Source organism: Chiloscyllium punctatum, chromosome 3 (assembly GCF_047496795.1).
Source record: "Chiloscyllium punctatum isolate Juve2018m chromosome 3, sChiPun1.3, whole genome shotgun sequence".
Classification (NCBI taxonomy): domain Eukaryota; kingdom Metazoa; phylum Chordata; class Chondrichthyes; order Orectolobiformes; family Hemiscylliidae; genus Chiloscyllium; species Chiloscyllium punctatum.
The window spans coordinates 122,271,130-122,298,428 of record NC_092741.1 but is presented as its reverse complement, the minus strand read 5'-3'; the positions used below and the strand labels follow the sequence as shown (position 1 = coordinate 122,298,428).

At 41.9% G+C, this 27,299-nt stretch overlaps 1 protein-coding gene across 2 annotated transcripts in view; it reads right to left on the bottom strand.

Annotated features, from left to right (window-relative positions):
* Positions 1 to 27,299, bottom strand: part of fbxo16 (F-box protein 16) — a 65,802-nt gene that overhangs the window by 8,976 nt on the left and 29,527 nt on the right. For both annotated transcript variants that reach the window (XM_072559984.1, XM_072559993.1), the window contains exons 6-7: positions 18,545 to 18,750; positions 17,739 to 17,841 (exon numbers count right to left, since the gene is read on the bottom strand). In XM_072559984.1, the coding sequence (XP_072416085.1) occupies positions 17,739 to 17,841; positions 18,545 to 18,750 (309 nt within the window). The remainder of the gene's footprint in view (positions 1 to 17,738; positions 17,842 to 18,544; positions 18,751 to 27,299) is intronic.

Genomic DNA, 27,299 nt, shown 5'->3' with positions numbered 1-27,299 from the left:
CAGTTCTCGTGATCATTTATTCAGCTTCTCTTCTGTCCTGGTCTATTATCAATGTTGTTTGCCGATCATTTTCTTATCGCTCTCTCTCTCTCTTTCTGGGCTCCATCTCCACCTATCCGTTTTTATCTCACTCTAACCTCCTAACCTCATCTTCAGCAAAAATACCACCTTTTCCTCGCTGCTATTATTTCTGATGTAGAGTTACTGGACTCAAAATGTTAGCTCTGCTTTCCATTCATAGTTGCTGCCAGACCTGCTGAATTTCACCAGCAATTTCTGTTTTGTTCCATATCTCCAACACCCCCAGTTCTTTACTATTTTGGAGAGCTAAGGTAGCATTTGAATAGGCCCTGGCACACCACTGGTGCAGGTCAGGTGTACTTTAGGAGGTAAGATGCCCATTGTGATTGCTAAAATTCGAAACAAATGCACATAAAAGTACAAAGATACAATCTGTCAACAGATCTGTCAAGATTAATTGCCAAAGTGTCAAAACAATTCTCAAAAATAATTGTCAGATGTATCGAAAAGAACTGTCAGAGTATTCATTAAGTGTCAAAAGCAACTGTCAAGTCGTGAAGCATTTATAAATCACAGACTTAAAAATGTTTTTTTAAAGCCATCTGGAATATCAGAAAGATATTGCTTGCTGTTTCATTCAGTGTATCAAAGTTAGCCTGAAGATTATCATTCTTGGATTAATGTAACATGATTGATTTATCAACCCTCTATTCTGATAATGCTGTGTCTACTATTTCCACAATTCAATTGACACAAAAGGGGATCACTAGTGATCATAATACTATTAGTTGAAAATAATAACGGAAAAGGATAGGTCTTCCATAAAAGTTAAAGTTCTTAATTGGAGTAACACAAATTTTAAGGGTATGAAACAAGAACTTTCAAAAATTGATTAGAATAGATTGTTTGCAGATAAAGGGAGGCCTTCGAAAGTGTGATAACAAGAGTTCAGAGACATTATGTTCCTGTTAGAGTGAAAGGCAAGGCTGATAAGATTGGGGAAGGTTCTAGTCAATAATAAAAAAGAATCATATATTAGATATAGATAACTGGAATCAACTGAATCTCTTGAAGAGTATAAGGTGTGTAAGAACATTCTTAAGAAGGAAATCAGGAAGGCAAAAAGAGCATATGAGATAACCTTGGTGGAGAAGATTAAAGACAATCCAAAAAGATTCTCCAAATACATTAAGAGCAAGAGAGCAACTAGAGAAAGAGTAGGAGTCTTTGAAGATCAACAAGGTCATCCTTGGGTTGAACATCAGGAGATGGGAGAGATTTTAAATGTATATTTTGAATCTATTTTTACTGTTGAGAAAGAAATGGGGTTTAGTTAAATAAATGTTGATGTTTTTAAAACAGTTCACATTACAGAAGAGGAAATGCTGTGGGTCTTAGAAAACATAAAGGTAGACAAATCTTGAGAACCTGACCAAGTGTATCTCAGGATGTTGTGGGAGGTTAGGGCCTCTAGCAGAACTTTCTATCTTCTATAAACACAGGTGAGGGACTGGAGTGTGGCTAACATTGTGCTATTGTTTACGAAATGCTGTAAGGAGAAACCTGGAAACTATAAACCTGTGGGTCTGACATCGTTAGTGGGTAAGTTGTTGGAGGTGATTCTGAAAGAAAGGATTTATATGCATTTGGAGAGGCAAGGATCGATTAGGGATAGTCAGCATGGTTTTGTGTAAGGGAAATCATGTCTCACAAACTTGGTTGAGTATTTTAATGAAGTAAACAAAATTTGATGAGGGCAAAGCAGTAGACATTGTATACTTGGACTTCAGTAAAGCCTTTGACAAGGTTCTGCAGAATATACTAAGTAGTAAAGTTAGATCACATGGGATTCAGGGTGAGCTTGCCAATTGGATACAAAATTGGCTTTACAGTAGGACACAGAGAGTAGTGGTGGTGGAGGATTGTTTTTCAAACTGGAAGCCTGTGACTAGTGGTGTTCCACAGGGACTGGAACTGTGTCCATTTTTGCTTGTTATTTATATAAATGATTTGGAGACATGTATAGTAAGTTTTCAAATGACACCATAGTGGACATTGAAGAAGGTTATCTAAGATTACAAAAAACTTGATCAATTGGGTCAATGGTCGAAGAGTGGCAGATGGAGTTCAATTTGGATAAATGTGAGATATTGCATTTTGGTAATACAAACAAGGACATGAGTTATACAATTAATGGTAGGATCTTAGGTAGTGCTGTAGAACAGATAGACCCAGGAGTTCAGGTACATAATTCTTTGAAATTTGCATCACAGGTAGACAGGGTGGTTAAGAAGATGCTTAGCACACTTGCCTTCAATGCTCAGACCTTTGAGTATGGGAGCTGGGATGTCATGTTGAGGTTGTACAGGATATTGGTGAGGCTTTTTTCTGGATTACTGTGTGCTGTTCTGGTCGCCCTGTTATAGGAAAGATATTATTAAACTGGAGAAGGTTCAGAAAAGATTTGCAAGGATGTTGCTGGGAATGGAGGGATTGAGATATAAAAATAAATTGGAAAGGCTGGGACCTTTTTCACGAGAATGTAGTAGGTTAAGGGGTGACTTCATTGAGGTTCATAAAATCATGAGGGGTATAGATAAGGTGAATGAAAAGCATCTTTTCCCTTGGTGAGGGAGTTCAAAACTAGGAGGCATATTTTTAAGGGGAGAGGAGAAAGATTTCAAATGGGAATTAAAGGGTAAATTCTTTTACACAGACAGTGATTACTCTGTGGAACGAACAGCCAAATAAAGTAGTGGTTGGAGATACAGTTACAACATTGAAAAGATATTTGGACAGGTTCATGAACAGGAAAGGTTTGGAGGGATATGGGCCAAATGCAGGCAGGTGTGACTAGTTTAGTTTGCGAACATAGTTGGCACGGACTGGTTAGATCGAAGGATCTGTTTCCATGCTGTATGACTCTAACCTGAAAGTATTTATGAATTCTTTGAAGTAAGATTATGAATTCCAATTCTTGTTTTTAATAAGGGATTAAGACACTTGTAAGGGATTACATAGTTGAATGCATGTAAATATAGTGAATGGGTTTTTCTAAGTAAGTTTATTTTTAAGTTAATTCTGAAACAACAAACTTTATTTTATCCCAGCATGAAACAGAATTCAGGTTTGTTTGTGATGGATACTGAGGGAGATGACATGGTAATACAAGGACACACAATATTGGGTGGGGGAGCATTGGTTGGTATTGAGAGTATGATGGGATATGGAAGCAGGGTAGGGGGATAGAGGTGTGTGTGGTGAGAGCTGCTTTATGATTCATTTTGTTTGTGTAAAAAAAACCCTCCAACATTGTGCGAAAGCATTGAGGCAGGATTCCTGCCAAGGTCGCTTCTGTACTGGGAAGACCTTGCACTTATGATGGCATCATATGACCTCACTTCAGAGAACCTGGCCTCCAGGAAAGGAAGACCACAATGCTTAGGCACTTTATTACCAGGTTGGACTTGCCGAGCTGGCAAATGTTGCAATTGCTCCTGTGTCACAGGCAAAAATTTAGGCCTATATTTTAATTCTAGAAGGAGAGTAATGAAAAGTAGAAATGTTGTGCTAATCTGTATCAAACCTTGGTTAGACCACATCTATAGATTACTACAGTAGGCTGCATACAGTCAGAAAGGAGAGATCACATCTGCAGTGAGACACAGCTCAAGTGAGTATATAGTTTGGGGACTTTAGAGGCAGTGTGAAAATTCAGTATAGAGGGGAAAAGGTGCTTACTTTATTGGTTCACAGTTTGTAAGGTCTTTTAACAGGATAACTTGAAGTCCGTGAACAGAGGCTGGGCACTAAAGAAAGAGTGACATCACAGGATAACCACAAGGTTCATTGGTTGGTAAGAGCTGCTAATTCGACTATGTATTATAGGTGACTTGCAGAACAAAAGTAATAGAGGAAATTGTTAGAGGTCACAAACAAAAAGGCTAGCAGGAAATTAAATAAAAATTGCCAATAAACTTAAATAGAGATGCAGGACCAAGCAATGTGTTGTATCTGTGTGATGTGGACACTGGTAGAACCTACTGTGGTGCATAGGGATGGGGAACCCAGCCCAGGGTTGATGAGGTAGAGTTTGAAGGTCAAACACTGCATGTGAGAGAGAGAGGGAGAGAGACACACTTCCCTTAGATTCACTACCTTCAATTCAGTCAGTGGTAGGAGGATGTGACTGCAAGTGAGGCAGGTACAGGGATCAAGGAAGTAGTGCTAAAAGAGCCTCAGCACTTGGACTTGTCTAACAGCATTGAGATATTTCCTCCCTGTGTAGATGAGAACGGAGGCTTTAGGGAGATGAGCAAACTAACCATGGCATTATTGTATAGGGAACTATTCTAGAATGGGGGAAAAAAAGAGAAATGTAGTTGTAATGGGGGATAGTACAGTCACTGTGGCCAGGAGCAACAGACCCAAAAGCTATGTTGTCTGCCGGGTGTCTGCGGTCAGGATATCTCATCTGGACTGCAGAGGAACTTGGAGTGGAAGGGAAAATGTCTAGTTGTCATGGTCCACATAGATACAAGTGATATAGGTAGAAATACAAAAACTGTTCTGCTGAAGCAATATGAGCAGCAAGGGGATAAGTTACAAAGCAGAAGCAAAAAGGTAATACTTTCTGGATTACTATCTGAGCCATGAGCAACTGGTACAAGATCAATGAGATTAATGAGGTAAACATGTGGCTCAAAAATTGGTGTGTAAACAGAGGGTTTGGATTCATGGGACATTGGCACCAGTACTGGGGGAGGAAGAAGCTGTTCTGATGGGACAAGCTCTACCTGAATTATGCTGACACCAGAGTCCTGGCAAATTGCAAAATTAGGGCTGTGGATAGGGCTTTAAACTAAATAGGAGAAAGTGAGGACAGCAGATGCTGGAGATCAGAGCTGAAAATGTGTTGCTGGAAGAAGGGCTCAAGCCCAAAATGTCGGTTCGATTCCTGAAGAAGGGCTCATGCCAGAAAAGTCGATTCTCCTGCTCCTTGGATGCTGCCTGACCTGCTGTGCTTTTCCAGCAACACATTTTCAGCTTTAAACTAAATAGTAAGGGATGAGTTCATTTGCATACAAAATTACAGAAAAATTTAAAGTGGGGGGTGGGGGTATGGGGGAAGGCTCAGGAGAGATTATTAAAGTTTCTACAACAAATGATAGGACAGAGAGTATGGAAGGGGTCAGGAATCTCACCTGAGGCACAGCAGATAAGTGGACAACTATGAGAAGGAGGGCAGTCAATACAAGATGGTGTTGTACTTAAACGCACTCAATATACAATTCAAGGTAAATGAGCTTGTAACATAGATTGAAATTGGAGGGTATAATGTTGTGGGCATCACAGAGACATGGCTGCAAGGGGATTAGGACTGGGAACTAAATATTGAAGGATACAGGTCTTATTGAAAAGACAGAGAGATTGGCAGAGAGGATGGAGTTAACCTGTTAGGAAGAAATGAAATTAAATCGATAGTGAGGAGTAATCTAGGGTCAGATGGTGTACGTGTGTGGGTAGAGTTAAGGAACTGCAAAGAGAAAAAGACCCTGATGGAAGTTATGTATAGGCCTCTTAGCAGTAGTCAAAATGTGGGCAGAAAATAAATCAGGAGATAGAAAAGGCATGTAAAAAAGGCACTATTATAATAATCATCGGGGTCTTTGATATGCAGGTGAACTGGGAAAATCAGGTTGGTAGTGGGTCCCAAGAAAAGGAGTTTGTGTAATGTCTATGCGAGGGTTCTCGGAAAAGCTTGTGGTACTAGTGTCCACTAGGGAACAGGCAATTCTGGATTTGGTGTTGGGTAATAAGACAGACTTGATTTAGGGAGTTTAAGGTGTAAGAACCCCTGGGAAGCAGTGACCATACTATAATAGAATTCACCTTGCAATTTTTAAGGGAAAAGCTAGAATCAGATATAATGGTTATACACTTGAGTAGAGGTAACTACAAAAATGAGGGAGGAGCCTGACCAAGTTGACTGCAAGAGGAGCTTAGCAGGGAAGACAGTGGAGCAGCAACAGCAGTAGTTTCAGAGGGTAATTTCGGAGGCACAGCAGAAATTCATACAAAGAGGAAGAAACATGCTAAGGGGAGGACGAGGCAACGATGGCTGACAAGGGAAGTCATAGACAGCATAAAAGCAAAGGAAAGATTATAGAATGTGGTAAAGATTAGTGGGAATCAGAGAATTAAGAAGCCTTTAAAACCAGCAGAAGTTGCGTGCAATTCTGGTCTCCTTCCTATCGGAAAGATGTTGTGAACCTTGAAAGGGTTCAGAAAAGCTTTACAAGGATGTTGTCAGGGTTGGAGGATTTGAGCTATAGGAAGAGGCTGAACAGGCTGGGGATGTTTTCCCTGGAGTGTTGGAGGCTGAGGGGTGACCTTACAGAGGTTTACAAAATTATGAAGGGCATAGGGTAAATAGGCAAAGTCTTTTCCCTGGGGTTGGGGAGTCCAAGACTAGAGGGCATAGGTTTAGGATGAGAGGGGAAAGATATAAAAGAGACCTATGGGGCAACTTTTTCACACAGAGGGTGCTATGGGTATGGAATGGACCAATAGGGTCTGTGTGCATGCTGTACATCTCCATGACTCTATGACTCTAAGTCAACAATCAAAAGCAATAAGTAGAAGAAGATGAAATATAAAGGTAATTTAGTGAATGATATAAAAGAAGGTCACAAGAATTTCTTAGACTTATAAAGGACAGAGGGACAAGAGTGGATATTGGGCCTCTGAAAAAGGAAACTGGAAAAGTAATAATGGGAAACAAAGAAATATAAGAACAGGGATGTGCTGTTGAGGTTGTCTAAAGCTCAGGCCAGGCTGCAATTGGAATAGTGAGAGTAGTTTTATATTTAAGGAAGGATTTGGTGGTCTTGGAGGGGTTGAAGGAGGTTTACAAGAATTATATCAGATATATGAGAAGTAGTTGAGGACTCTGGGTCTGCACTCAATGGAGTTTAGAAAGATGAGAGGAAATCTAATTTAAACTTACAGAATACTTGGTTAGAGTGGAGGAACTGCATTGGTACTTTGCAGCTACCTTCACAGTGGAAGACACCAGTAGCATGCCAGGACTTCAGGAGGGTCGGGGGCAGAGGGTGAATGTGGTGTCTGGCATTAAGGAGAAGCTGATAGGGAAGCTAAAAGGTCTGAAAGTGAATAAATGACCTGGATCAGATGGACTAAACCACTGGGATCTGAAGGAGAGAGTTGAGGAGTTTCTGAATGCATTGCTGGTGATCTTTCAGGAATTACTGGAGGCAGGGAGGGTCCCAGAGCACTGGAAAATGATTTATGCAATACCGCGGTTTAAGAAAGTGGGGAAGCAGAAGATGGGAAATTATAGGACTGTAAGGCAGACTTCGGTCAGTGGGAAGATTTTAGAGTCCAACTTTACAGATGAAATTGCAGAGTACTTGGAAGTGCATAGTAATTTAGGCCTGAGTCAGCACAGCTTCATCAAGGGAAGTTGTGCCAGCCATATCTGTTAGAATTCTTTCAGGAGGTAATGAGCAAGTTGACAAAAGAGAGCCAGTGGACCTGATGTATTTGGATTTCCAGAAAACTTTTGATAAGGTGCTGCACTGAAGGCTGCAAAATAATTCTTGTGCGTGTCTCTGTTTGGCTTGTCCTAGGATTGATGTGTTGTCCCAGTCAAAGTGGTGTCCTTCATCGTCTGTATATAAGGGTACTAGTGAAGTGGATCATGTCTTTTTGTGGCTAGTTGATGTTCATATATCCTGTGGCTAGTTTTCTGCCTGTTTGTCTGATGTAGTGTTTGTTACAGTCCACACAAGGTATTTTGGAAATGATATTCATTTTGCTTGTTGTTTGTACAAGGCCATGCTTCAAGGAATTCTTGTGTGTGTCTCTGTTTGGCTTGTCCTAGGATGAATGTGTTGTCCCAGAAGGACACCAATTTGACAGGGACAACACATCCATTCTAAGACAAGCTAAACAGAGAATTCCTGGAAGTGTGGTACTCCAACCGGAACTCTATCAATAAACACATCGGTTTGGACGCCAATCTACCTTCGCCTGAGAAAAAGAACCAGAAATGATATCACTGGCCCAAAGAAACCTAAACACAAAAAAAGAGAATGGGGGACATAGCACCAGCACTACACCGGTGGCTCACTGATGATGTTACCTAGTATGGTGACGAAATGTCTGAAAACAAATCTTCCAGTTCAGTAAGCAAACTTACATTCAGAGTCTCAATCTGAGCTATAAATCTTTTCAAAATCACTAATAACTCTGGGTACAATATGCTAAAACTGGCCCAAAGATGGGAAACCAACGCCACCCGACAGAATGCCACCCACAAACAGCTGTACTTCCTGCATGAATGCCTAAGGAAATAGGTACAACCAAAATATCTTAAATACAAACCCCACTAGCTAAAAGAATAGCAGAACAAAATGGCCACAGAATGCTTACAGAAATGCTTAATGATGCCCACAACTGATTCTATAAATACAATCGGGAAATTTTGCATCAAAAAACTTTACTCATTAAGGCGACAGACTGTGAATGTTCAGACACACTACAATGAACCATAAGTATCAAACAGCAGCAAAAACTAGCTCTCCAGGAAAAACTACACAAGCTCACACAAAAGAACATCATAGACAACACAGAGGCTTGGATAAAAACTTATCAGAACGACCTCTAACAGATACAGAAAAGTCTGTCCTAGTAGGAGGATTAAATTACACCTACAGAGATGTGGATAAAAAGGACTTCCTAGCAGCATTAGAATCAACTCTGAAAGACAACGGACTCACAGAAGAAACCCAACAGACCATAAGATAGACAGTTGCACGAACTTTAAAAAGAAAAAAGGAAACCCACTCAATACACAAGTAAGGAAAGCACCAGAAGGACTCAAAAAAGATAAAAACATTGTAATCCTACCTATAGAGGAAGGACGCATGACCGTTATTTTAAACAGAACAAACTAGAAAGGAATTTCAATTCTCCAAAAGACACAGGCAGGGAATATTTTGTTCAGTTAATCAGAATTCTGGATAATCCAATGCGGAATAAGATAATTTAGCCAAGCATCCAGACCTTGCAATCTTGCTCGACAATCATTATTCGGATAATCGAGGTTCCTCTGTACCATGAGAAAGCGAACGCACTGCTTACAGGTACTGACACTTACCAAAAGATGGCGATAGACCCGATCCCATAACTAGAGCACCGAATCGCAGCCTTACTCAAAAAACTTCAGAAATCAGGAGAATTAAAAAAGACAGAATTCTAAAGAATGAAACCAGATGGATCCAACACACTATGCTTCTACGGACTACCCAAAGTATACAAACCCGGAGCCCCCCTCAGATCCCAGTCTCACTACCTGGAACACCAACATACAGACTAGCCAAGAAACTCCACCGAAGACTAAAACACTTAGTAGAAGACTCACGCCATTCCACCCACTCCACCCAAAAATTCCTGAACACCATCAAAGACTCCAAGGTAGGAGAGGATGAAATAATGGTCTCCTTTGATGTAACACATCCATTAACATCAACCTGGCCAACAAAACACTGACTACACTAATAGAAGAACCAAAGACACAAACACAAGACAGCGCCAACATCATCAGTAAAGATAACATCGTCAAGCTGGTGGACCTGTGCTTTACCACCCACTTCACATGCAGGAAACAACGCACATGGACCAAATACTTAACTACAGAAGCAATCATCCTAACACCCACAAACAAAGTTGCATTAGGACACTATTTCAACAAGCCACCACACACTGCAGCACCAAGGAACTACGAAGACCAGAAGAGAAACACCTATACAGCATATTCAAGAAGAACTGGTACCCAATAAACACAGTTCGCCAATTTCTCAGCAACAAACCCAAACAAGCAGACACAACGCACCCAGAAACCCTAGCAACTTTACCCTACATCAAAGACATCTCTGAAATGACTTCCAGACTTCGCAGACTTCTTGGCATCATGGTAGCCCACAAACATACCAACACACTTAAACAGCGGCTAGTGAACTTAAAAGACCCAATACAAATGACAAGCAAAACGAATGTCATTTACAAAATACCTTGCGTAGACTGTAACAAGTACTACATTGAACAAACAGGCAAGAAAACTAGCCATCAGGATACATGAACATCAACTAGCCACAAAAAGTCATGACCCATTATTACTAATATCCTTACATACAGATGAAGAAGGACACCAATTTGACTGGGATAACAATCCATCCTAGGACAAGCCAAACAGAGACATGCACAAGAATTCCTTGAAGCATGGCAGTCCAAATGGAACTCTATCAATAAACACATCGATTTGGATGCCATCTACCATCCTCTGAGAAAAAGAACCAGAAATGATATCATCCACCCAAAGAAACCTAAACACATAAATAGAAAGCAGGACGTACCACCAGTGCTTCACCGGAGGCTCACTGATGATGTTACCTAGTATTGCGATGAAACGTCTGAAAACAAACCTTCCAGCTCAGCGAGCAAACTTACATCCAGATAAAGGTCTTTTTCAGGATGGCTGCTGGTGAGTAGTGGAGTTTTGCAGGGGTCAATGTTGGGACTATGACTATTCACATTTCACATTCATGATTTGGACAAAGGAACTGAGGGCATTGTTGCTAAGTTTGCAAACGACAGTTAGGTAGAGGGGAGGTAGTGTTGAGGAAGTGGGGAGGCTGCATAGGGCTTAGACAGGTTCAGACAGTGGGCAAAAAAGTCGCAGATGGAATACAATGTGTGAAAGTGTCAGGTTATGCACTTTGATTGGAAGAATAGAGGCTAGGTTTATTTTACAAATGGGCTTCAGAAATCTGAAGCACAGAGAGATTTGGGAGTCCTAGTTCAAAATTCCCACAAAGTTGATATGCCAGGTTCACTTGGCAGTAAGGAAGGCAAATGCAATATTATCGTTAATTTCAAGAGGGCTAGAATATAAGAGCAGGGATATAATGTTGAGGCTGTATAAGACTCTGGTCAGGCTGCATTTAGAATATTATGTGTAGTTTTGGGCCCCATATCTAAGGAAGGATGTGATGGCCTTGGAGGAAGTCAAAGGAGGTTTACAAGAATGTTCCCAGAGATAAAGGGCTGGACGTATGAGGAGCGTCTCTGCATCTGTACTCAATGAAGTTTAGAAGGACGAGAGAATACAAGGTTAGATGTTTCCACTAGTTGAAGATACCAAGACACGTGGACATGGCCTCAGTATGAAGGGGTGACCTTTTAGAACGGAGATGAGGAATTTGTTCAGATAGAGTGTGGTGAATCTCTGGAATTCATTGCCACAGAAGACTTTGAAGACCAAATCTTTGAGTGTTTTTAAGACAGAGATAGATAGGTTCTTGATTAGTAAGGGGAATGAAGGGTTTTGGGGAGAAGGCAAGAGAATGGGGTTGAGAAACATATTAGCTATGGTCAAATGATGGAGCAGATTTGATGGGTCGAATGGTCTTGTTCTGTTCCTCTATCTTACAGTTTTATGGTGTATTTCTGGTTAGATCGGGGCAGAGTATGCAGAGAACATTGACAAGGATGATATTAAAAATACACAGAGATATATATATCAGGAAATGATTGGCATACTCTATCTCTCTATCTTGAAAAAAGACTGAGGAGTGACCTAATAAAGATCCATAAAATTATTAAAGGCTTTGATAGGGTGGATACCCAGAAAATGTTTCTCCTAGTGGGGAAGAGCAATAACTAGAATATAAAATAGTCACCAAAAAATCCAAAAGATAATTCAGGAGAAACTTATTTACTCAAATAACAAGGGACTCATTACCATGTTGAGCATTTGAAATTCATAGTGCAAATCTATTTAAGAGTAGACAAAGATATGAGTGAGAAAGGAATAGACTGTTATGATCATAAATAAGGGTATATGGGAGGACGCTTGAGGGAATGAACTGAATAGCCTGTTTTTGTGCTAACTATCCTTTATAATCTTCAATAATTGTGACTTGAAATCACCTGCTCCACAAAAGCATTTTTTAAAAGGTGAATGATTTATAGAATATCAAGTAACCAGAATGTAATGAATTTTGTTGTTTATTTTCTCCAAACAATACCTTTCATCAAAACAATGTTTTGCTCAGAATCATTATCTTTAAACCTGACCCCTTTTAATTTTAATTCATCCATCCTTGTTCTTCAACCATTCACTGTAACGAACTACTTATCATTAACTAGGAGAAAGTGAGGACTGCAGATGCTGGGGATCAGAGCTGAAAATGTGTTGCTGGAAAAGCGCAGCAGCTCAGGCAGCATCCAAGGAGTAGCAGAATCGAAGTTTTGGGCTTGAGCCCTTCTTCAGGAATGAAGAAAGTGTGCCAAGCAGGCTAAGATAAAAGGTAGGGAGGAGGGACTTGGGGGAGGGGCATTGGAAATGCGATAGGTGGAAGGAGGTTAAGGTGAGAATGATAGGCCGGAGTGGGGGTGGGGGCGGAGAGGTCAGGAAGAAGATTGCAGGTTAGGAAGGTGGTGTTGAGTTCGAGGGTTGGGACTTGGGACTGAGGCAAGGTGGGGGGAGGGGAAATGAGGAAACTGGAGAAATCTGAGTTCATCCCTTGTGGTTGGAGGGTTCCTAGGCGGAAGATGAGGTGCTCTTCCTCCAGTCGTCGTGTTGCTATGATCTGGCGATGGAGGAGTCCAAGGACCTGCATGTCCTTGGTGGAGTGGGATGGGGAGTTGAAGTGTTGAGCCACGGGGTGGTTGGGTTGGTTGGTCCGGGTGTCCCAGAGGTGTTCTCTGAAACGTTCCGCAAATAGGTGGCCTGTCTCCCCAATATAGAGGAGGCCACACCGGGTGCAGCGGATGCAGTAAATGATGTGTGTGTAGGTGCAGGTGAATTTGTGGCGGATATGGAAGGATCCCTTGGGGCCTTAGAGGGAAGTAAGAGGGGAGGTGTGGGCGCAAGTTTTGCATTTCTTGCGGTTGCAGGGGAAGGTGCCGGGAGTGGAGGTTGGGTTGGTGGGGGGGTGTGGACCTGATGAGGGAGTCACGGAGGGAGTGGTCTTTTCAGAACGCTGATAGGGGAGGGAAATATATCCCTGGTGGTGGGGTCCGTTTGGAGGTGGTGGAAATGACGACGGATGATACAATGTATCTGGAGGTTGGTGGGATGGTGGGTGAGGACCAGTGGGGTTCTGTCCTGGTGGTGATTGGAGGGGCGGATCTCAAGGGCAGAGTAGTGGGGAGTGGAGGAGATGCGGTGGAGAGCATCGTAGACCATGTCTGGGGAGAAATTGCGGTCTTTGAAGAAAGAGGCCATCTGGGTTGTTTGCTATTGGAACTGGTCCTCCTGGGAGCAGATGTGGTGGAGGTGAAGTAATTGGGAATATGGGATGGCGTTTTTACAGGGGGCAGGGTGGGAGGAGGTGTAGTCTAGGTAGCTGTGGGAGTCGGTTGGTTTATAGTAATTGTCCGTGTTGATTCTGTTGCCCAAGATAGAAGGGGAGGGAGGAGTCTGAGACGGTCCAGGTAAATTTGAGGTCGGGGTGGAAGGTGTTAGTAAAGTGGATGAACTGTTCAACCTCCTCGTGGGAGCACGAGGCAGCACCGATACGTACCATTAACTAACTGAAAGAGCTCCACAGAGGCCTGCAGCCCATCACCATGCCATTCCTTAGTTACATGGGGAGAGTCCTTGATACTGATTCAGCTCCTTCAGAGACAACTCTCAGAATGAACAGCATACTCTAAACTCCTGTTCTTACCTGCCATCCAGGGCTCCCTGATTGGAACAGATTAACAGCCCCAGTCAAGGAACTCATTTTCTATAAGGCTACCTGGTTGACCTCGTTATAATCACTATATTCCTCCCCCTCTGAGTCTGAGGGCATAGGCCCATTCTTTTCTTTGTAGCTCCTCCCTCCTAGGAGTATTTTAGCACCAGGTCAGGTTCCTCCAACTTGGCCTCTGATATGGGTGGCGTGTGATGCACCGTAGCGTGCCAGGAACATCTCAAAAGTTAGATCAGCCGTATCCATCTCAGATTTCAAGGAATCTTCAATGCTGATGGAAAGGGAGAACTCAGGTTCCGGAATAGTCAGAAAGGCTGTTGAGGAACTGGGCACGTTTTGCTCCTGCACCATTTGCGAGTTTGCAGCTTTCGTATGGTCCACATGCTTGTTCAGGACTGTCATACTTACCTGAACTTTATATGTCACTGGACCTGATCTCGTGTCGACCATGACTCTTACCCATGCAGGGCTATTCCTGTGGTTCCTACACCAAACTTCATCCATGAAGTCAACTGTCTCTTTCACTTAGAAGAGCCTTTTGTCTGGCCTGGGCATTCCGTTTCATCATCCCCCCAGTTCAATAAAGATCAGATTGAATCTGGTGCAGAGTCTTCTCCCCATTTTCCTACAGGGAGAAAAAAAGTCATTCCACATCCATCATGTTTAGTCCCTCAGAATCTTGTATGTTTCTGTAAGGTTGCTTCTTATTCTTCTAAATTCCAACGAGTACAGGCCCAACCTACTGAACCTCTCCTCATAAGACAATCCTTCCATACCTGGTTTCAGCCTAGTGAACCTTCTCTAGACTGCCTCCAATGTCAGTAAATCTTTCCTTAGATAAGGGGCCAAAAACTGTTCACAGTATTTCAGCTGTGGTCCGACTTGTGCTTTGTACAGTTTTAGCAATACTTTCCTATTTCTATACTTCATTCCCTTTGAAATAAAGGCAACATTCCATTTGCCTTCTCTAATACCTGTTGAACATGGATGCTAGCATCTTGTGAATCATGGGTGAGGACTCCCAAATCTCTCTATTCATTGGCTTTCTGTAATCGTTGTCTATTTAAATAGTACTCAGCTCTTTAATTCTTCCTGTCAAAGGGCATAACTTCACATTTTCCCTCCAGTATTTTTCACCTGCCAAGTTTTTGCCCATTCACGTAACTTGGCTATACCCTCTGTAGATTCTTTCTTGTCTTCCTCACCACTTGCATAGCTACATTGTGACATCCATAAACTTGGGTATAGTACATCACTTTCTTCATTCAAGTCAATAATATACATTGTAAACAATTGTGAACACACATTGATCCCTGTGGCACTACACTAGCGAAAGGTTGCCATCTTAAAAATGCCCCCTTTATCCCAACATTTTGTCTTCTACAGGTTAGTCAATCAGCACTCCATGCTAAATATACAACATTCAACACAAGTTTAAAGATTCCCATGGCAGTTGGGGGAATTTAAATTAAACAAATTATAAGATTTGGTATCAGAAAAATAGTCTTGTTAACAACGTTAATGAATCTACCATTCTTACATAAAATCCATGGCTCACTGAGTCCTCCAGGGAAGGAAATCTGCCATCCTTACCTGGTCTACACTTGACTCTAGAACCACAGCAATTTGGCTAATTCTTGAAAGGCTTATCAAGCTATTTCAGAGAATACTCGGTTGTATCAAACTGCTACAGAAACAAGCATTACAGATAACTTACACCACATGGGTGCAGCGATCCAAGAAGAATGGTTAGCATCAGTTTCTCAGGGACAATTAAAAAAGGGCAATAAATTTTGAACTTGTCAGTGATACTCCCTTCTTAAGTTAATCAAATCAAGTTAATTTGTGACTTCAGGAGAGGAACAAAAGTATAGAACAAATTCTTCACCAACTGGAATGTTTTTTGAATGACTAAGTACAAAACTAGAATTAATCAAGAGGCAGTTGGATGATGTGAGGGCGGAACTGTAGGTCTGGATTAGTAACCTTTAGATTAGAGTGGTGCTGGGAAAACACAGCAGGTCAGGCAGCGTCCGAGGAGCAGGAAAATCGACGTTTTGGGCAAAAGCTCTTCATCAGGAATACAGGCAGGGTGCCTGCAGAGTGGAGAGATAAATGAAAGGGGGTGGGGGTGGGGAGAAAGTATCATAGAGTACAATAAGTGAATGGGGGTGGGGATGGAGGTGATAGGTCAGAGAGGAGGGTGGGGGAAAGTAGCAAAGAGTACAATGGGTGAATGGGGGTGGGGATGAAGGTGAGAGGTCAGAGAGGAGGGTGGAGTGGATAGGTGGAAAGGAAGATAGGCAGGTAGGACAGATCATGAGGGCAGTACTGAGCTGGAAGGCTGGAGCTAGGATGAGGTGGGGGAAGGGGAACTGAGGAAACTGGTGAAATCCACATTGATGCCATGGGGTTGAAGTGTTCCGAGGTGGAAGATGAGGCGTTCTTCCTCCAAGCGGCGGGTGGTGAGGGAATGGTGGTGACAGAGGCCCAGGACCTCCATGTCCTCGGCAGAGTGGGAGGGGGAGTTGAAATGTTGGGCCACAGGGCGGTGGGGTTGATTGGTGCGGGTGTCCCGGAGACGTTCCCTATAGCGCTTTGCTAGGAGGCTCTCCCCAATGTAGAAGAGACTGCATCGGGAGCAACGGATACAATAAATGATATTGGTGGATGTGCAGGTGAAACTTTGATGGATGTGGAAGGCTCCTTTGGTGCCTTGGATAGAGGTGAGGGAGGAGGTGTGGATGCAGGTTTTGCAATTTCTGCAGTGGCAGGGGAGGGTGCCAGGAAGGGCGGGTGGATTGTTGGGGGGCATGGACCTGACCAGATAGTCATGGAGGGAACGGTCTTTGCGGAAAGTGGAAATAGTGGGGAGGGAAATATATCCCTGGTGGTGGGGTCCATTTGGAGGTTGCAGAAATGTTGTCGGATGACCTCCTGCAAAAATGCCATCCCGTATTCCCAATTCCTCTGCCTTTGCCGTATCTGCTCCCAGGAGGACCAGTTCCACCACAGAATACACCAGATGGCCTCATTCTTTAGAGACCACAATTTCCCTTCCCACGTGGTTAAAGATGCCCTCCAACGCATCTCATCCACATCCCACCCTCCGCCCTCAAACTCCACCCCTCCAACCGTAACAAGGACAGAATGCCCCTAGTGCTCACCTTCCCTCCTACCAACCTTCACATTAACCACATCATCCGACGACATTTCCGCCACCTCCAAAAGGACCTTTAGATTCTTTCTTTGTTCACAGCACCACTGGAAATCACACATTTCTGAGACTCAATAAAGGGGAGTTAAAAGAGCAACAGGCACTGTCATACTGGTCATCAATTCAATATCTTTCCTCATATTATACACTACCTCTATGGAAGTTGTGCCTGAGACTGCTTTGAGTTATTATTCTTGATTGAAGGGTTGCCTTCTGGCAAACTATGAAGGCATTGGCTGAAGTTCAAACAAGCAATGTTTAGAATTGAAAGGTGCTGCTGAGACACATGCATTTGTTTGTTGAGAAAAGACCCAGGTCATTAGTGCAAACCTGAAAACTGCATCCCACCACCCACTGCTAAGTATAGGAAGTCAGTTTCATTAAACTGACTCATCAATAAAAGATCAATAATCCTTGAATTGAGAATTTTGATCCTGCTTAAAAATTTAGGAAGAGACAGTGAATTAGACACCAGTAGGTGGGACATTCAGACTGTGAAACTCGATTTCACTAAAAGTAGAACCGGACAACAGCCAAATTTGACAGTTTGTATTCCTTGTGTCCAATTCCTTTTTCCATTGAAGTTTGTGGGTGCAGAATAAAGTGGCCTGCTATTTCAGCATTGGTTATTTGATTCGTTCTTTCTCCCAGGTCAATTTAACTTACTTTACTTTTTCCTTAAAGAAAGCTCAGGAGGAATGTAGCAAACCTACCAGTGATTTTGCTTTCCTCATTTTGTAGTTTGCTGATGGATGCTTCATTCTTTCACGAGCCTGTTGGCCAAGAGTAGGGGTAGTTCCACCTCCCTTCTTTCTCCTGGAAAAATACAGCAACTCTCATTCAAGAATAATGTTATTAATTCAAGAATTAATAGAAAGTAATGTCATAGAACACATGAAATAGGCATAAGGCTGACCTGTTATCTGCAGCAAAGTGTGTGGAAAGTTTCTTGGAAGAGATTTATCACTATGTGATCACTTATAATGGATATTGCACAATAATCCCTACTAACATATGCCAAACATCATGCTACACATTCAACAGAAGAAAATAATCTGTTCAGCTTAAAAAATGTATTTATGTTTTTGATGGTCAGATTAATATGTTTAACTATATGTGAAATGAATAAAACAAAATGATAATTTTATGCATTAAATTACTGAGTCTTTTGCTTTGGAGTACTCTGTACATATTGATCCAAAATCAAATCTTAATAGTAATGATTTAACTCGTTTTTTTCAGTGCTTTTCTTTAAAATGACTATTTCTAAGGCACATATCAGATTCATACTCAAAAATGTATTGGGTTCCAGTATTCCTTTCCAATTTCTCTTGTTGTATCTGAACCAAACTGAATACACCCATAATTGTGCATTCAGGCTATTTATGTGATCTCAATGTGGTGTCCTCCAGCTTCCCATGCTGCAATGATAGAAACACAGAGGTTCCCCTCGAGGGTTGAACATGTCCTTTCCCTTCCCTGCTGGTAGCCCGATACCTCCTAAAGCAGGTTTCCTTACGCTTCCCCAATGGGTTCACAGTTGTCCAGGTAGTTGAAACGCATGGTGTCCGTTGGATGTCGGTCTGAGTCACGCCATGGCGGGTGCTCAAGCTGCGCTTTCCCTGGTTGGGGTCGAGCTGATGTCATTCTCAACTGTTTCTGATCCACAGGATCCTTTGGTAACGGATGGACATCCACCACAATAAATTCATCACTGGGTGGTGTCTGGAAATAGGAGAAATGCTGAATAAATGCAAGTTTGTGGCATCAGTCCATGGGCTATAAAGTTTGATGTAGGAAAGGTAAAAAGGTTGATTACAAGTTCCTCTACAACCTTTCCAAGACCACAGAATCAGGCAAGCACACTTTTTTTTAAATTGAGTATGTGATTTAAAAAAGCTATAGTCTTGGACAGTACAATGCAAAAAGAGGCTTTTCAATTCAATATACTGGTGCTGGCTCAGAGGAGGTACCCCATTGGACTCAATTACCTACTCTTCCCCCAAGGTCCAAACTTACTCCTTTTCAAATATTATTCCAATCCCTAGATGAAAGCTATTATTTAATCTAGTACACTTACTGGCATATTAATCCAGATCATAATGAGGTGTTGCGTAGAAAGAATTCTGCTCATCTCCCCACTGCTTCTTTTCTACCCAAACTCTTGGGCAGCATGGCGGCTCACAGCACCACGGACCTGGGTTCAATTCCACTCCAGGCAAATGAAATTGTGGAGTTTGCACGTTCTCGCCGTGTCTGCGTGGGTTTCCTCCAGGTACTCTCGTTTTCTCCCATATTCCAAAGATGCGCAATTTAGGTGGATTGGCCATGTCAAATTGCCCATAGTGTCCAGGGATGTGCAAGTTAGGCGAATTAGCCCTGGGAAATGCAGTGTTTGGGTCTTGATCTGGGTGAGATGCACTTCAGGGTGTTGGTGTGGACCCAATGGATGGAATGGCCTCTTCCCCACTGTAGGGAAGGGAAGGATATGGAGAGAGGGAGATTTAATCAAAATACTATTGGAGGGACAGATAAGGCACTCCACCTTTCTCTAAAGACATGGAGAGTATGGTGGATACTAGTGTGCTCCCTCTCCAAGGATACTAAGGCATGAACATAATTGCTTCATTTTTAAAAAAATCAACCCGTTCTGAAATTTTATTTTACAACTCTAGAGCATGTGGGACTTGAACCCAGGCCTTCTGGCTCAGACATTTCCATTGCACCACTATTTGCTCTACCTTTCTTTTCTTTATGTCCAGAAATGCTCTTACACATAACTGGGGAATGCTTCTTTTTTTCCACACCATCAAATCGTCCATTAACCTGCACCAGTAAATCACCCATGTTTCCATACTTACACTATCAAAACACCCCAGAAAATAGAGCACCTGCATTAAATTTCCCTTTAACCTACTCTGCACTAAGGGAAACAACACCAGCATCTCAGGTAATGAAGCCCCCTCAATCCCTAAAACTGTCTAAAAATTCCATCTATAAATTCAAATATACCTTCTTTCTTCCTAAAGTGTGAGTGCAGATTGGACATAGTTCCAGATCAAACCAAGCCAGAGACCCATAAAGTTTCAGCATACCTCCCTTGGTAGTCAGCAGGCAAGCCATCACGTGTTCAAAATGGTTAATATATGATTAACAGTATGCAACTGTATTGTCTCAGGCAACTAAATCGATAACACTGGCTCTTGGCATGCTAGTACAAGATTTCGCCTGTGTAAATAGTGTTAGTGAAAGCTGCATTATTTAGAACCATAACAACTGAAAGAATAAGAGCTGGATTTTCATGGACTTGAGAGGACTCAATGTTTGCTGATTGACAAAAGGGGATGGGACTGAGTTCAGACAAATCAAACTTCGGTTGTTGCAGAACCTTAACCTGAACTACTGGAGTCAAGAATTTATGAAGTAGTTGCAACACAATCGGCACAGATAAGGTTTGTTTAACTTCAGTGCTCTTAAGTTATTTTAAATCCCATGCTCTTTAAACTGTAAAATAAACTGGTTACAATTGTCAATGATTCTTAAAAAAAACTGCTTGATTTACAAGCCAGCTGATATAACATCTGTCAGTTTTAGCAGAGTTCTTTATGAGCCTATGAAGAGAGAGCACAGTAGTGACATTAGTTTGGTTTGATGTAATACAGTGACAAGGATGTTGGGCAGTGAAATTAGTTTGCAATTGACTCAGATCAATGGCGAGAGGGGAACAGTACGAATGGCTTTGGATGCAAACATGACTTTGGGAAGATAAAGGGACTGTGGGATTAGGTGGTGATTCAGGCCGTGGGGGGAATAGGATGCTGTAGAATTACTTTTGGATTGCTCTTGCAATACATCACTTTCTGTGATGTCAACCTTTATGGAAACAAGAGTGGACAACTGGAGCAGAGTAGTGAGGAGATTCTGTGTTTTGCTTCCAATATTTTTGGTGGTTTGTATAAATTCAAGGCAATAAGTATTATATTTTCTGTCCAGTTGTTTTTGTTCAAAGTACTTGCTAAATGTGAGTTTAAGGACTATCAGGAGGACCAGGCAGAACACAGACCATGACAGTTTGGAGCAGGATGTGGAAGCAGAACAGTGAGAAGTATGATGTGGTGGTTGTACATAACTCAATAATTATGCAGACGGGTAACTTAACCTTTTATTAGCAGGATCGAGAGTTCCAGCTGATATGTTAATTGCCTGGTGCCCAGGTCAGGAACATTTTGAATTGGTTTGATAAGATATTAGAAGGAAAGGGAGTTGAAGGGTGAGGATACAAATATAAAGAACAGGAAGCTAAAGATTCGACTGGAGAATACCAGAAACTAGGAATTAAACTGAAGGACACCTAAGTGGTTATAACCTCTGGATTTTCATTTGAGCCACATATAAATTGATGCCAACTGAGGAAATGGTGCAAAAAAAAGGAAGTTTAACTTCTTCGGTCATTGATACCAACCAGAATTGGGACAGCAAAGAATTATACTGTTCTGATGGGTAACACATCTGAAGTGGATGGGACTTGAACCTGTGCCTCCTGACTCAGAGTAGGGTCACCATGAGTATACCAGAAGCTCCTTGCACCACAGCAATACGGCCTCTCTCAAACCTACCAGGGTTCACAGTGAAAAAATAAAAGGAGTTACAACACTCGTGCATGATCAGCTTCTGACATTTCTTCACAACTGGGAGATAATAAACATCTGACAACTTTTCACCAAAGATTTGAATGGAACAAAGACAAAATCACAAAAGATGGGGCTTTGGGATGAACACAGATATCCAAAGCACACACATTATGTAAAGCTTTATTGGTTTTAATAAACTGTAATTCTTTGACAATACTGAACCACCATTCGTTCAGAATCCTTTAACACTTAACTTCCCCCATACCATATACTTTTTACTAGTGATGCACACAGACAATCACAGCTCTGGGGATTGACATCTTTATCTGTGTCTACCAATGCAGGCATAGTGCACATGTATCCATGATAATGTCTGCTTTCGCTTCATTCCTTCTGTGGGAGAAGGATAAGTGTGAACATTACCAGGCAAAGGTGAAGAGGATGCCTGACATAAGGTTCTTGACTCCCTTCGAGGAGCAGGCTGTCAAGTTGGCACAATAGTAAGGACAAGCGGTGAAAGGGAGATTGGATACCTACAACTATCTAGTGAGAAAACCTTCAATCTGCATCAACCTTGGTTAAGCGAGGTAGCTCGTGATACTAACAAAGCATTGAGTTTTTCTATGCAGCCCCCAGATCCCATGCCCAAGCCCAGATAAAAGGAAGAAAAGATCCATCTCCAGTCCCTTCTCTAATAGCCCATCAAACCAGAATCCTGAGGAGCAACAGTTGTGAGCTTGAGACAATGAACTGTCACGGCCTTCCTCCTCATTCTCCAGCAGAAGAGACATTCATCTATTGAGAAGTCTATCCAAAATAGGCTTGAAGTCACATTCTTGCACAACACAGCACAGACAATGGGCCCTCAGACAGAGGGGGGAAGAAACAGTCAATGTCTCTGACACTTGGAGCGATGCTGGAAAACCAGCCTTGCTTTATCTGGTACATTTGATAATGCTCTGGACTCACCCAATAATGAGGCTGATGGAAATGCATTGGGAAGCAGGGTAAATGTGAGGTGCCGCATTTTGGAAAGACAAATCAGTGCAGGACTTATACACTTCATGGTAAGGTCCTGGGGAGTACTGCTGAACAAAGAGACCTTGGAGTGCAAGTTCATAGTTCCTTCCAAGTAGAGTCTCAGGTAGATATGATAGTGAAAAAGACATTTGGTATGCTTTCCTTTATTGGTCAAAGCATTAAGTATAGGAGTTGGGAGGTCGTGCTCTGGCTGTACAGGACATTGGTTAGGCCACTTTTGGAATATTGTGTGTAATTCTGGTCTCCCTATTATTGGAAGGATGTTGTGAAACTTCAGAGTTCAGAAAAGATTCACAAGGATGTTGCCAGGGTTAGAGGGGTTGAGCTATAGGGAGAGGCCGAATAGGCTGGGGCTGTTTTCCCTGGAATGTTGGAGGCTGAGGAGTGATCTTATAGAGATTTATAATATCATGAGGAGCATGGAAAGGGGAAATGGACAAGGTCTTTTTTCCCCGGGGTGGGTGAGTCCAAAACTTGAGGTGAGAGGGGAAAAATGTAAAAAGGACCTAAGGGGCAACTTTTTCACACAGAGGGTGGTGCATGTATGGAATGAGCTGCCAGAAGAAGTGGTCGAGGTTGGTACAATTGCAACATTTTAAAGGTGTCTGGATGGGTATATGAATAGGAAGGATTTAGAGGGTTAAGGGCCATGTGCTAGCAAATGGGAGTGGACGACGTTAGAATATCTGGTCGGCATGGATGAGTCGGACTGAAGGGTGTGTTTCCGTGCTGTACCTCTCTGACTCTATGACATATGAAAACAGTATCTGTCAGAAGTACTGGAGTCATTCGAAGACTGGACTGAAGGGCAGAGGAATTGGCTAGGTTCAGTCTAATGGTGTGACTCTGGCCTATAAGTGTATGTCTCCGTGGAATGAGTGGTGGCCACCATGGCGATCTAGGTCCAGCAGAACAATCAGAATCTGTCAGATATGCATAACAATCTTTGTTTTATCGCTGGAGCCATGGGTACATTCATTCATTGATGAGGTGAGAGAGGGCAGAGGCACCTTGACCTCCCTTCAGATGCTCAATCTCCTCAAGGGATGAGTAAGGTCCAATTGCATACCAACAGGGGGGAGGAGGAGGACCAATGGACAGGTACCGAGGGATTATTTCAGAACAATCTGGGGTGCCCTTGACATCATCTCCATTCTGCCAGGTACCCAGGTGCTTCCATCAGATCAGGCCAAGGAGGTTGAACCTCCAGCTGTGCAGCAGACATCTAAGCAGACCATTGATCACTAAAAGACAGCTTAGGCAACCAGCAAAGCAGTCAACTTGAGCAAACCTCAAGTTTACCTGCAGCTGACAAAATGACACCAAGTTGAGGCAGTAGAAAAATAAAGATTAAACAATACTGAAATCACTTTGGGTCCTGTACAACACAACACCTGACACAAATGCAGAATTTTGTATGAGAATCATGCAACCTCATTCAATCTGGAAAGATTTCTGACTATTTGTTTTTCCTGAGGAGTATAGATCACCAAACACGCTTATACGTGCATCATGTGGAGCAGCACAAGGAGCATTAAGGGAATCGTTCCCTGTAATTTTCTCAAAGGAATGTAACCTCCAAAAAGTAGGAATATCAGCTGGATGCTTGTGCTTTGGATGTCAATCAGTATTGTTTGGCATCTCAACATTTCTAATTGCAGCTGAGGTGTGAATCATGAGCATAGCCCCCATGTAATCCTGCATAAACCCTTTCTGATACTCTAGAGAATGAATGAGAGACAATTGGTGTAAATGAACTAGATACATTTACAATTAATGGCAAACAAAGTATTGTAACAATTAAAACATATAAAACAAGGAATGCTTCTGTGCCATTACTGGTGCCCACACACGCTAATGTAAAGTCATTTGCTATCGAATGTAGCTATCAGGTTCTCCTGGGCAAGTCTGGCTTGTCTCTGTATTATGCTGGCTTTTTCAGCATCCTTATAAACAGTGTTGGCTCCCTCAGCATTTCAATTTAACTTCCTATTTTTCTCATGAGGAGACAGGTGGCTAGTCCATCTCCTCCTTGAGTTCCTGGATGCAGTTGGAAAGGTCACGAGGTCTCCAGGGAACAGCGAAGCCTGTCAGGATACATGAGTATGTGATTTAAATCTTTTTTAGTTCCGGTTTTTCTTCGGTTCCTGGACGCAGTCGGAGAGGTCATGAGGTCTCCAGGGATCAGCAGAGTCTGTTGGGATATGTGAGTATACGGTTTAAATTTCTTTTAGTTCCGGTTTTTCTTCAGTTCCTGGATGCAGACGGAGAGGTCACATATTTGATCGGTTGCTTCACCCGAAACATTTCTCTGGTAATGTCTCCCACCCATTCTCCTCCTCTAACCAAAAAAAATTCTTTGTGTTATGAAGATGTGGGTGTACCTTTAAGAGAGTTAAAAGCAGCAGAACTACTGGACACAGCACCAAGTGTTCTCAATAAGGCAACAATGTATGTAACACTGGGTTGAGCAACTCGAGTAGTTCGTTGCCTGGAGACAAAAACAAATTCAAATTCGGCCAATCAGTTTAAACTATACCCCGATAAAAATATCAATTTCCAATCAAGTTTGAATTGAGTATATTGACAATCTTAAAAGCCAATGACACAATCCGATACACTGGAGTATAAGGCCGGAGAAAATTGAACAGTTGAGAGGAAAACTGACAAGCCCAGCAAGTAAACAGACTGCCTGAAAATATAGCTCTCTTAAAAAGGTACCTTTTCGATCAGTAACCTGTGATGAAGAAATTCCTAAGAAAAAGAAAACAAGACACAGGAAGATCCAAATAGAAGAACGGAAGCTGCCTGGTTTTGAGATAAGAAATGTTGTTTTGTAAATCTTCATCGGGAGTTTTATCAGTCTAGTATTATAGAAGGGAAGATAAAAGATAGGTTAGAGAAAGAAATTGTAAATAGTGGTTAATTAATTATTCTCTGCTATACATTAAGAAATAAAGTTGTTAATTTTTACTTTACATTGTTCTTGGTCACTCGAATTTTCACAGATTACTGCATGGGATTTTTGTTTTCTGTTTTGCTGGTTTCAAATTAAGCAGGTAAGTTTACCCCATGTCATAACAGTTTGGGGGCTCGGGTCTGTGATTTGAACTGGTTTCGACAGGTTAGAATAGAGTTGGGGGTACTAAAAATCCTAGCAGATTTAAACACTTGCAGGTTACTGTCCTAGATCTTTAAATAAAATGCAGGTGAGACAATTTTTGAAAATTTTGGTGACTTGTAGTTGATTAAATTCAAAGTGAGAGAAATGGCATTTAAAATTGCAAAAGAGGTTCTGGGATATGAAGATGATTCTCAAATTTGCCAAGCAAGTTTAGAAGGAAAGAAAAATACCATACTTTTAGAATTAGCAAATAAGTTAGATTTGGGTTTAAACCAAGGATAAAAGTAAAGCTGAAATTGTAAAGGGGTTACTTAACCACTTAGGTGTGTCAGCGAAACAAACAAGTGCAGTAGAGGTAGAAAAACTTAAATTACAACTGAGGAAAATGGAGTTAGAAGATAAACAAAGAGATAGAGAGTAAAGAGAGAGGGAGAGAGAAAGGGAAAGGAAGAGAGAAGAAAGAGAGTGTGAGGAAAAAGAGAGAGAGATGAAAGGAAGAAAGAAAGAAAGGGATACAAGAAAGGGAGAGAGAAAGAGAGAGAATTTGAACTTGAGAAATTGCGACTTAGTCAGTAAAGTCAACAGGATGCAGATTAAAAGAGAAGATCGTGATACATATATAAACGTGTCAAAACTCTGCCACACTTTGATGAGAAAGATGTTGAAGCCTCCTTTATTTCATTCGAAAAATTGCCTAGGCAGATGGAGTGATCCGAGGATTTATGGGTAATGCTAGTTCAGAATAATTGGTAGGCAGAGCGAGTGAGGTATTTGCTGCATTGTCAGGTAAGGTGTCAAGAGGTTATGAAGAGGTTAAACAGGCTATTTTAAGTGCTTATGAAATGGTACCAGAAGCATATAGACAGCGGTTCAGAAACACAAAGAAGGAACCAGGTCAGACTTATGTTGAGTTCGAAAGAATTAAACAGTGACATTTCGATCGATGGGTGCTTGCTTTGAAAATAGATAAGTCATTTGAGGATCTCAGAGAGATTATTCTGCTGGAGGAGTTTAAAAATTCAAGTCCAGAGATGGTAAGAATTCACGTGGAGGAACAGAAAGTTCAGGAAGTGAGAAGGGCAGCAGAATTAGCAGATTAGTACATAGCTTCCAGCCAGAATTTCATCCTATGAGGAATAGAAGTTGGAAGAAGGGCGGATCCTACACTATTAAACCAAGAATCGAGCGTACTGGTATGATTTTACCACAGGTTAAAGTAGCCCAAGAGAGTGGACAAGAGGTGAAAGGCCTCAGGTGGGATCACAGAAAATTACAGTGCCAGTGGTTTCAGAAGGGCAGTGGGAAAAAGTGTTTTCACTGCCAGAAAGTGGGACACGAAAAGACACTGTGCGAAAGAAAGATGCTGTGGGAAAAGATGTAGTAAAAGAAGCTAAGCCAGTGGCATTAGCGAAGGAAGTAAAGGAGACCCCAAGAAAAGCTGAGGAGCTTTAGGAGAGTGCATAGCCTAGGCAGGGGCT